At 41.7% G+C, this 12,347-nt stretch overlaps 1 protein-coding gene across 1 annotated transcript in view; it reads left to right on the forward strand.

Moving 5' to 3' along the window:
• LOC124388803 (integrin alpha-X-like) overlaps positions 1–12,347 on the forward strand; it is a 79,574-nt gene that overhangs the window by 45,545 nt on the left and 21,682 nt on the right. The window contains 5 exon segments of the mRNA XM_046853832.1: positions 1,936–2,053; positions 3,404–3,534; positions 3,686–3,835; positions 6,822–7,001; positions 10,629–10,762. Of these exon segments, the coding sequence (XP_046709788.1) occupies positions 1,936–2,053; positions 3,404–3,534; positions 3,686–3,835; positions 6,822–7,001; positions 10,629–10,762 (713 nt within the window).

Raw genomic sequence — 12,347 nt, forward strand, 5'->3', positions numbered from 1 at the left:
CAGTATCTGATTTCCCTTTCAGGAACTTGAGCTGCGTCAGAACGCTTTGGGAACACGACTGCGCTGTCCATGCTCTGAATAAGTCCAATCAGTCAAAATTAATGGGAGGCTGTCACCGGCGGGGTGACATAACGACCAGGAAGTATAAAACGCCCATGGAGAGAAGCCGGCTTCCACTTTTGTTTGTTCATGAAGCGCTCTGTGTAAATTAATTGTCTGTCTGTCAAAAAATATATATATAATGAAGGCATTGAAGGAAACCAAGCACACTTTTTTACCTCCATTTTTATTATGGGAAGGGATATACACACAGCCTGTGTGTGGCTTGTTTGGAAGCGGAGCATGCGATATCGGCTCTTTTGCGCTCGCATGCCTATACCCTGGCGGGTGCTCTTTGAGGAGGGCGTCCCCACTCCTCGCGGTTCCGGTCCCACTCTTGCTGAGGCAGAGCGGCGCTCTGGTTCCTGGGGTTCCCTTTTCAACAGACAAGCTCTCATGGGGCTGCTCGGCAGTGCAGCCCCAATCTCAACCCAGCTCTTTGCACCGGCAAGTGCAGACACGGAGCTTCACGACGTGCTCTCCCCCCACGCCCTGGGTCAAAGCACCGTGAGGTGGCAGATCTGGGGACTGTCATCTCCAGGAAGTGGGCTTCGGCCAAAAGGTTCTGACTCGACCTGTGCAGGGATGACCAGAGAGCATGTAGCACTGCTTCTTTCGGTGCCTGTTTCCCTGTGGCTTCAAACCTGGTTTGTTAAAACTGCGAAGAAATGTGTTTCAGGGCATGGCCAGCTCCAATGAGGTTCCCTTCTTGGGTTCCACCCGGACCATGAAGTATCGTCTCTAGAGCCGTGTCTGGTGACTGCCCTGGCTCTAGACATACCTGAGTTATATGATTTAGATGTAGTCTCTGGTCCTGGAACGAGAAGTAGACACTCTCCTGAGGAAGGAGGCAATCGAGTTGGTTCCTTCGTCATACAGAGAGTTCGGGTTCTACAGCACATAGTTCCCAAAAAGATATACGTCAGCTGATCTACGCCCTAGATCTACGTCAGCTGAACCGCTCTTTGATGAGGCTCCGGTACAAGATGCTGACCCTCAAGCAGGTCGTGTCTCAAATCAGATCTGAGGACTGGTTTGTCACGGTAGATCTGAAGGGGCGTACTTTCATGTACTTAGTCCACTGCCCAGTTGGTTCAGTGCTGGAGTTTCTGCAGGAGCAGTTCGCAAAAGATTTAACCCGCTGTGCCCAGTACGAGCACTGGACTGCTATGTCCACCGGAGGACATGTCCCTGGAGGAAGTCTGAACAAGTGTTCATCTTCTACGGCCCTCTGAGGAGAGGCCATCCTGCTCATAAGCAGACGCTCAGCAGATGGATTATTGACGCTATAGCGTTTTCTTACGGGTCCATTGGTCTCCCTTCCCGCTCCATTCCAACCTTGACCTCTGTGCCACTCTTGGCACCTCTGTTTTTTAACCTAGCTGTGCTCATTCCCACTAGTCAGGGACTGGTCATTGTGGTGTTATTGGATTCTTGTTTCCAAAGCGTTCCGACGCAACTCGAGTTCCTGAAAGGGAACATCTCTAGGTAACGTATGAAACCCTAGTTCCCTACCGGGGAACGAGACACTGCGTCTCTATGCCACACATTCAGCGTCCCTATATATTTATATATCTAATATGCATTTCTAAACCATGTATATGTGTTTCCAATTTCAATCTTTGAAAGTACCAAGTATTTGGTTTAGATTTAAACTTGACTCATTGTCGTTACAGCAAATTCTGTGATATTACACATGCCATGCAGTGTTAAATTGCTTGGCAAATAAACACCAAGTTTTATACACTTGTTATCTTCTTCTACTATCCAAATGTTACAACAGAAATAAAATATCAGGAGCTGATTTAAAGTTTTTTTTTTTGTGTGTATCTTTAGGGACAAATAATAATGGGTGCAGTTGGAGCCTTTCAGTGGAAAGGTGGTTATCAGATGTACAACAGTGGAGAACCTTCAGGAACCTTTCAGAAGGGTGACAATGAGGACAGTTATTTAGGCAAGAATCCTTTCAAACCTCAACCTAAGCAATTTAAGTCATTTTTTATATTTTGTACAAAAGCCAAACCATTGCGTAGGCAAAGGTATAAGCAAAGGATATGTGTATGTGGCAGTGGGCGTGTGGACGAGCGCCAGTTCAGAAGTGGAGCGTGGAGAATATGCAGCTATTGTTGCCTGCCATGCAAAACTTACAATATTTTTACAATTTTGTTCTATCACTATTGTCATTGTAAGATTGTAAAATCATAGGTAATCGCATTATAACCCGGGGACAAAGCTGTTCCTGAACCTATGTAATTCTGTAAGTGATCCAGTAGAGAGTTATGATCTATAGTATTGAATGCAGGACTAAGATCTAGGAAAACTGACAGAGAAATATAGTTTTTCACTGAGGGGCTTAATAACTGCCAACTTGAGGGGTATAGGGATGTGACTTAAAGATAACGTGGAGTTAATAATATTGAGAAGACGCTCACCACCTGTACAGTATGTAACACTTTTTCATGTAATTTAATTGGAATGGGATCTAACAGATATGTTGTTGATTTGGTTTTGGTAATAAGATAGTACAGCTTTTTCTGTCCTATACATGTAAAGCAAAGTATAGGAAAGTAATTGTGGAGCTTAGATAGCTTTAGATGAGACTGAATCACGAAATGCTCTTAGAGGTTGGACTGCCCCAATTGTGTTTCTAATTCTTTAAATTCGTTTCAGTTAAGAAATTCATAAAGTCCTCAAACATAGGGGAGTCTATAGACTGGGGATCTATACACTGTGGCCAGCGGATGAGATAGTAGAGGTTTTCTACTATTTCAATGATTTAAACCTGAATCCTAACTGCAACTTGAACAAGTTCCCGCCTGTGCTTAAATGACAACACAAACGAAATAGTGCTTATAAGAGCAGGTAAAGATAAACTGTGTGAGGCAATGTAATCAACACTAGTGGTAGTCGGGCTAATGGGCTACAGGCACAACATGTCGGGAAGACAAAGAAACAAATGTTTAATTAATGGGGAACATTTTTTTTTAAGTTTTAAGTATGAAATGCAAAACAAAAAACAAACATAAACCTCGCAGAAAACAAGTAAAAAACAAAAAGTTATCATATACGGCTACTGTCCACTTCATACAGGGCAGAGCGCCCTCTCAGGCTGCGAGAAATGTTTAGGAATCATTTGAGAACCATGACGAAGGGCTCGAGGTGTTGACCATGGAGGCCACACCTCTCAACATGATCTTTTGGATATCACCTCATATGTATTGTATATCTGTATATACTGTACATCAGGGAGTAAATATGTAATATAATTAAGCATAACTCCTGACTGCCTCTCCTGTGTTCACAGGTTATTCCATGACAGTAGCAAATGTATGGCCAAATAAATACATTATTCAGGGAGCTCCAAGAAATAATCACACAGGCAAAGTGATCATATCAGACACTACAGGCACCGTTCATTCACTGGATTCTCCTGAGGTGATCTAATTATATTATAAAAGGCTGCATTGCAATACATCACTTAATACATTTTTCCTCACAGCTCTGCTACACAGTATTCAATCCTTGGGATTTAAATAATGTATTTTCCTGGATCAGAAACATACATCCAGTCATCTTTTTTTTACAGCCTCAAATTGGTGCCTATTATGGTGCTGAGTTATGTGTGGTGGACTTGGACTCAAATACATTTTCAGATCTTCTACTTGTTTCTGCTCCACTGCATAATGAGGGGGATCAGGAAGGAAAGGTTTTTGTCTACACATTTATGCAATCCCAGGTAAAGCGAAAACTCAACAGTGTTAAAGTAACATAGCAGAATTTGTACTGTTATTCTTAAAATTTAAATGAAAATGCTTGTTCCAGAGTAGTTTAACACCTTTGACTTATATCATATCATATTATATATTTATATTATATTATATTATATTATATTATATTATATTATATTATATTATATTATATTATATTATATTATATTATACCATAGATTTTCAAACTCAGATTAAGAAAAAAAATCAGGAGTCTCTACTTAATAACATTTGACACTTACTGGAAATACATTTTATCATCATAACATGTTTTAAAATAACTATTCTCCTAAATTTTTTTGGCTACCAAAAACCTAATACAGTTTTAACTTCCTAAATAGTATAGTGTCTTCTTTACTCATAAACTTATATTTTGTGACTATGTATTGGTGGGGGGTTTGGAAATCAGTTTTCCACTTGTTCACTTCCGTTATGATTATTATCAAGTCATAAGCATTTATGAGCTTAAGCTTGGTGAAGATGGTGTCAATAGGTGAAAATTATTTTAGGCTCTTTATTAAGATAACGAGAAGTAAAAAGGAACAGTAGGTAAATACAGAAGCCTTGGTCAGAGTATGGATTGAACCCGGGTTTTTAAAGGTACATTAACAACCCATATATATGTGAAATGGACACATCTTCAGGTTATGTCTTTGTCTGGAGAGACGTCCGGACACACCCCCAGTGCAGACACAGAGGCATTCTTACAAGCCCGGATTAGCAACAACATCTGACTATAAAACCTGATAAATGTGGGCAATCTCCTGGTTGAATAAGCATTGACTCTTAGACGTGGAGTTTGACCAGTTGCAAGCCCCATAGCATATAAAAACCTCTCTGACTTATGTCACTGGCTAATGCGGTAAAAAAGAAAAGGTCCCAACCACATCCTCAACCAGTACAGCATAGTTACCTGGTTCGGCATGGAGTGTCATTAGGCTCCTGGGAGCAGAACAATAGGAGGAACTCTGTGAAGATACAGGCTGGGCCACCTATGAGCCATTAGATCCAGACCCAGGTGAGCTGAAGAGTTGGAGACATTGTCCTGCCTCATAAGATCTTTCCCAGAACTAACTGGCTCCACATTCTTATTCCAATAATGCAATTCATCTGCCTCTGGGAATTGGCCCTTAGATGAAATCCTCTGGCTCTGAGCCACAATTAAAATGGTCTTATGTGCAGGAGACCCTAAGGTATCACTGTGCAATAAGACTTGAAAATTTTGAAGGTAATTTACTAGACCTTTCTGGCCTAGCTTGATATTCTTTATTGCATTTAGGCTGGGTTTCATGTGTGCAGGTGGCAGCTGCACCTGTATCGTGACTAAATCACCTACAGTCTCCAAATACATTGTGATTTGGGTCAGAGAGAGAACGCCTTACTTGGCATTGAGTCTCAAACCCAGAGATTTAAGGAGCCCTGGGATCACAGATCTTGTTTATTTATTTTTTTTATGGCAGTATGCATCCTTGATGCACATTATCACAAACCACTCCCTGGATTGAATTTAAAATGCAGTCCTTTTTACTGTTAGCATTTTGAACCTGTATGTTCTAAGGTAATAGCTTAAGGGCAAAATTTCTAAAATTGGATGCAACCCTCAAACATTATTTTTTTTTGTAATATATGTAGACTCTCTTTTTTTTAACAGCGCAATGCTACAGACACAGCACACACACAATGCGATCTCTGAAGACAAAGAAACCTGAAGATGTGTCCGTGTCGTGTCTATTTATACCCTTGCAGGTGAATGCATGCAAATGCTGTCACCCGCCGAGGTTATTTAACCAAAATTCTTGCCATGTTTGACACAAATGCTTCACAACCGGTCAAACAAGGGTCATTCCCATAGCGTTATGAAATGCAGCATTGAGTGTGGCTTTTGATAGGGAGCTTTTTGTTACATTTTGTTGTTTATTTAGTGGTTTCAAAAAAAGGCTGACATACAGTATTGTATAGGAAGTTTGTAAAGATGTCTACAAAAGGAATAATATTAAAAACGCATAATATATAAATCTTCTTCTTCTTCTTCTTCTTTCGCCTTCTCCCATTAATGGTCGCCACAGCGGATCATCCGTCTCCATACCCCTCTGTCCTCTACATCTGCCTCTTTCAACCCAACTACCTGCATGTCTTCCCTCACCACATTTATAAACCGCCTCCTTAGCCTTCTTCTTTTCCTCCTTCTTGGCTCCATCCTCAGCATTCTCCAACCGATATACCTTATGTCCCTTCTCTGCACATGTCCAAACCATCTCAATCTTGCCTCCCTCACCTTGTCTCCAAAACGACCTACATGCGCTGTCCCTCTAATAAACTCATTTCTAATCCTGTCCATTCTCGTCACTCCCAACGAAAATCTCAACATCTTCAGCTCTGCTACCTCCAGCTCCACCTCCTGTCTTTTACTCAATGCCACTGTCTCTAATCCATACAACATCGCAGGTCTCACCACAGTCCTATAAACTTTCCCTTTCACTCTTGCAGATTCCCTTCTATCACAAATCACTCCTGCCACTCTTCTTTACCCACTCCACCCTGCCTGTACTCTTTTCTTCATTTCTCTAACACACTCTTTGTTACTTTGCACTGTTGACCCCAGGTACCTGAACTGCTCCACCTTCTCCACCTCTTCTCCCTGCAACCGCAAAACCCATCAAATATAAATAACTGAGTATAAATTGCAGTAAACAATTAAACAATGTAAATTTTTTACTTGATTTATTTGATTACTGTGAACTACATTATTTTCATTAGATGTTTTGTCATGTAGTTTTAGAATAAAACTGGTGGGTGCAATATTCTAAGCATCTCCTTTAGGCTTGGGTTTTATTTACCTGTTTCGGTTGCTTTTGTAGGTAATACATGTTTACTTTAAAAACCCACGACTTAACGTTACATTCTTTAGCAACACACAAACTTTTTTCTGCATTTTTTACAGGTAACATATAAACAAGTACTGAAAGGAACTCCAGGAAAAGAGGAAGGTTTGGAATGACATTGGCCAGCCCTGCAGATTTAAACAGGGATGGTAAGATGGATGTAGTGGTAGGAGCACCTCTAGAGGACAATGGCCAGGGCAGCATCTACATCTTTAATGGAAGAAATGCAGATATTGCCCCTACCTATTCACAGGTCAGAAAAAAAGTGTATGGTAACTTCCTATTGTCATTCAAATTTCATTATTTAAAATGTGTTGTAATAAACAGAAATCTGAGCTTGTTTAAACATGATCAATGATTGTAATATATTTGAAATTGACATTGGGGCTAACATGGGGAGACGGGAAAAAATAACTGGACTAGCTATTGCTGCTAAAAGGGAGAGCAAGAATGTATCACAGACTGGTAGGATCACAGCATCTTTACATCCAGTTCACCATAACCATGATCCCTCTTGATCTGCTCCTTTACCTAAGAGAAACGTATTCACGAAAGACTTAACTAATAAGTTTTCAATCTGACATAAACATTACATGAATCCAAGATCAGTGTTAAATCAAGTCAAGGTGCAATTAACATTAATTCATAACAAATCTAAAACGAAAGGCAGATCTTAATACAAGGCAACAGTGGCAAATATAGTTATATCACTAAACTGTCAACCCCTAATCACTATAGTGAAGTCAAGTCAAGTCAAGAGGCTTTTATTGTCATTTGTACTATACACAGTTGTACACAGTACACAGTAAAAACGAGACAACGTTCCTCCAGAACCCTGGTGCTACACTAAACAACATAGAGCTACAACACAACACAAAGCTACATAAAGTGCAACCTAGTGCAAACACTGCAGACAAAAAAAGTACAGACAGACAGTGCAGACAGACAACACAAGACAACACAAGACAAGACATAAAAGTAAAAAAAAAAAAATATAGCACCGACCAGTAAACCTAAAAACTATACCCAGGGGTGAGTATACCAGAACACTGTAGTGCAAAAACAGCAGAAACAGAAGCAGTCAAGAGTGAACAGTATAATACAGTGAAAGGTGCAAAAATAACAGCAGATAGAGAGTTGTCTACCAGATGAACACCAAAGAATGTGGTGCTCTTCATGATCTCCACTGAGGATCTATCAATAATCAGTGGAGATTGGTCGCTCTGTGCTCTCCTGAAGTCCACAAACATCTCTTTGGTTTTGTCAATGTTCAGAGTCAGTTTGTTAGCTCCACACCAGGCTGTTAACCGTTGCACCTCCTCTCTGTATGCTGACTCGTCGTTCTTGCTGATTAGACCCACCACGGTCGTGTCATTGGCAAACTTGACGATGTGATTCAAGCTGTGCATTGCTACACAGTCATGAGTCAGCAAAGTGAACAGCAGTGGACTGATCACACAGCCCTGGGGGGCCCCAGTGCTCAGTGTGGTGGTGCTGGAGATGCTGTTCCCGATCCGGACTGACTGAGGTCTTCCAGTCAGGAAGTCCAGGATCCAGTTACAGAGGGAGGTGTTCAGGCCCAGTAGGCTCAACTTCTTAATCAGGTGCTGAGGAATCATTCGTACATATGAGTCCTTGTTGTCCTGGTGGGTGAGGGCCAGATGGAGGGTTGTGGAGATGGCATCGTCCGTAGAACGGTTCGGACGATACGCAAACTGCATGGGTCCCAGGGAGGGTGGGAGCTGGATCTTAATGTGCCTCATGTCGAGCCTCTCGAAGCACTTCATCACGATGGGTGTGAGCGCGACGGGACGATAGTCATTGAGGCTGGAGACAGTAGATTTCTTTGGCAGGGGAACAATGGTCGTTGTCTTGAAGCACGTGGGAACAACGTTACTGCTCAGGTAGATGCTGAAGATGTCAGTAAAGACAACCACTAGCTGATCTGCACATTCCCTGAGCACTCTTCCAGGACTGTTGTCTGGTCCAACAGACTTCCGTGGGTTAACTCTGCATAAAGTTTTCCTTACTTCAGCTGTGGTTAGACAGAGGCCAGTGGGAGGAGGGGTGGTCTTCCTCACCTTCACGTTGTTCTGTGCCTCAAACCGGGCGTAGAAGTCGTTCAGCGCATCTGGGAGGGAGGCGTCATGGTCACAAGCAGGTGATGTTGTCTTGTAATTCATGATCGCCTGGATGCCCTGCCACATGCGCCTATAGCAATCACTAAAACTCTTGCAAAACATACCAATTTTGCAAACCACAGAATCTTTTGTATTTGTGTTGTGGTCACTGAAGATGTGGCAATGATGTTACTTCCACCAAAACCAAGTTGTCCATATACACCCTGTGGTTATCAAGGAGGTTCCCTGAATACTTGACTAAGTTTGACTGTGTGACTGTGTGAAGAAAAGTAAGATGAAATATATACAAAAAGGTATCAAAAAGTTTTAAGCCGAATGGTGCTAACTGGTGCTATTCTGACGACAGGCAATACTACATCTGGGATTTCATCATGGACCAAAGAAAGAATGTAAACTTCTGCATGAAAATCTGCTACAGAAACATTTGACATGACATACGTTTGACATATGACAATGCTGCAACTAATTGTTTAAGGTTTTTTAAGCAGCACAAGTGCTTCATGAGCTGAAGAACATCACTGTAAGACGATGAGAGATCAGGAAGACCTTCAAGAAGCTCAACCACTGAAAATTTCAAAACCATTTCGCAACTTGTGCATGATGATCATAGAAAAGTCCACAACTAAGGGTTTTTTTACAAGTTTCAGAAAAGTGTTGCAAATGCATGTGATTATATTTGTTATAAAACAATGCCAATTCATATAAAAGTATTCAATTGAATTATATATGCTACAAGGGTCATTGACAATTTAACAATGGAGCTCAACCCCCGAAAATATCGAAACCATTTGGCAACTTCATGAAAGTCAAAGGAAATTTTGCTTGATCTCACTTCTGCACCCACCCTACTTGCCAGATTTGGCTCCTGCAGACTTTGCCTTTTTCACAAAGATGAAGATCCAGCTCAGAGGTCACTGTTTTGACACCACTACAGAGATCCAGTGCTGTATTGCTGTGCAAGGGGACATTTTGAAGGTTATAGTGTGTAAACGTAGCTAAATAAATACTTTTCTACTAACAGAGCTAGTCTTGAAACCTTTTGATAACACCTCTGTGGGAGAGCGAGTGGGAGTGAGAAAAAAGGACAGCCACAACAGGTCGGTTCACAGGCGTCACCGCTGTTTTTATTCAATGATTTATTTTTCTTTTGTCTCACTGGTGTCTGGTCGCACAGCGCTCAACCGGCTCTTCTGGCACACACACATACACACCCCTATGCCTCCGCTCACTTCTGGTTACCTGCGTCCTGCCCCCGCCCCCCATTCACAAACCGACGCTCGACCACGCTCCCCGCTGCCACAACCTCATAACTTGCCTCATAACTTACCTCATAACTTGCAGTGAAGGAAATGAAAACCTGGCATGTTCCTTCTTAGATTGTGCATTTCGCAGGAGTGTCTCATTAGTGTCTAATTTGATAGATATATCTGTGTTGATTTTATTAAGCTTTGGTACTGCATCAACTAGTGTATAAGTCATACAGAAAGGAAAAAGTAGACCTGGGGATGGGTCCCGCTTGGTGTACCATGCTCTGTAGGGCAATACCAATCCTGCCATTTTGAGCTGTTGTAGATATATATATATACACAATTCCACATTATCTGCTTAATTTTTCCTAGTTTATTGTTATCTACATTCAGCAGATAATGTTAAATTTAATTTCAAAATTTACAACAATCAAAAGAAATTTATGTTCACTCATTCAAGATTAATTCTGTTTTGTGTTTCTCTACTGACAGAGAATCAGTGGCTCGTCTGTACGCTCTGGGCTGCAATTTTTTGGTATTTCTCTGAGTCAGTCCTCTCTGGACCACAGTCAAGACCAGCTGCCAGATCTCGCTGTTGGTTCCAAAGGAGCAGTCACACTTTTAAGGTCTGGTGTTTTGGATCTCACAATAGTTGCTGTGATTCAATTCAGTTCAATTCATTTTTATTTGTATAGCGCTTTTAACAATGAACATTGTCTCAAAGCAGTTTTACACAGATAATGTGGTGATTAAAAGTGAATATGTTCTTTATAAGTAAGTTTGTCCCTGATTAGCAAGCCGGTGGCGATTGTGGCAAGGAAAAACTCCCCGAGATGGCATAAGGAAGAAACCTTGAGAGGAACCAGACTCAAGAGGGAAACCATCCTCATCTGGGTGAAAAGTAGTCCTGAGTCAATGTAGCAGAATGTTGACATTAACTACAGTCCAAATCCATGCTCAAAGCTCTCGTTCTTGCTCTGGAATTTCATGGAACCACCCAAGGTGTTGATAAGAAACCGTCCCAAGCTGGACAGAGTGGCCTCCAGTCGAAGAGAACACTATCCAGAGGCAGGCCTGGACGAAGTGGGAAGATCCACGGAATGGAGAGGGGTAGGAACAGTGGTCACTGGAGCCTCAGGAGCATGTTTAACTTGACCGAGAGAGAGAGAGAGAGAGAGAGAGAGAGAGAGAGAGAAGAGGGTGACAGAAGGAGAAGGATATGGATTATTAAGTGTTCTTATTGTTGTATGAAAGTTAATGTCACTGTGCAGTTTGGACTCCAGCAAGACTCGCTATGGCAGCATAACTACAAGGGAGAACCAGAGGTAACACAGACATGAGGGATCTCTGGGATAAGAGACGACCCACCACCATTAACGAACCTGAGTGAACGTGTGAATGTGAGGGGACGACAGCATACAAATATCCCAGTTTACCAAACACTCTATATCCATGTTCCCTCCAGATCTGCTCCATTACCTAAGAAAACACTGAGACTGTGTCTGAGTCCCGAACACTGATTGGAAGGCTGTTCCATAACTGTGGGGCTTTATAAGAGAAAGATCTGCCCCCTGCTGTAGTCTTCATTATTTGAGGAACCAACAGATAGCCTGCACCTTTTGATCTAAGTAGGCGTGGAGGATCATACTGGTACAGAAGTTCACTCAGATACTGTGGTGCGAGACCATTAAGTGCTTTATACGTCAGTAGTAGTATTTTATAATCAATGCGAGATTTAATTGGGAGCCAGTGTAGACTGATTAAAACAGGAATGATGTGGTCATATTTCCTAGATCTAGTGAGGACACTTGCTGCTGCATTCTGAACTAACTGAAGCTTATTCATGCACTTACTCGCACACCCAGACAGTAAAGCGTTACAGTAGTCTAATCTAGAAGTAACAAAAGCATGAACTAGTTTTTCTGCATCCTGTAACAACATCATATTTCTAATTTTAGCAATATTTCTAAGGTGAAAGAAGGCGATCCTGGTGATATTATTCACGTGAGCCTCAAAGGAAAGACTAGGGTAAATAATAACACCAAGGTCTTTGACAGCCGTACACGCCGAAACAGAAACACCATCCAGAGATGCTACGTAATCGGAAAGTTTGCTTCTAGCTGCATGTGGTCCTAGTGCAAGTACCTCCGTCTTATCTGAGTTGAGCAGAAGAAAGTTATCAAGCATCCACTGTCCTTTACACACTTCTCA

Source organism: Silurus meridionalis, chromosome 7, assembly GCF_014805685.1.
Source record: "Silurus meridionalis isolate SWU-2019-XX chromosome 7, ASM1480568v1, whole genome shotgun sequence".
Lineage (NCBI taxonomy): Eukaryota > Metazoa > Chordata > Actinopteri > Siluriformes > Siluridae > Silurus > Silurus meridionalis.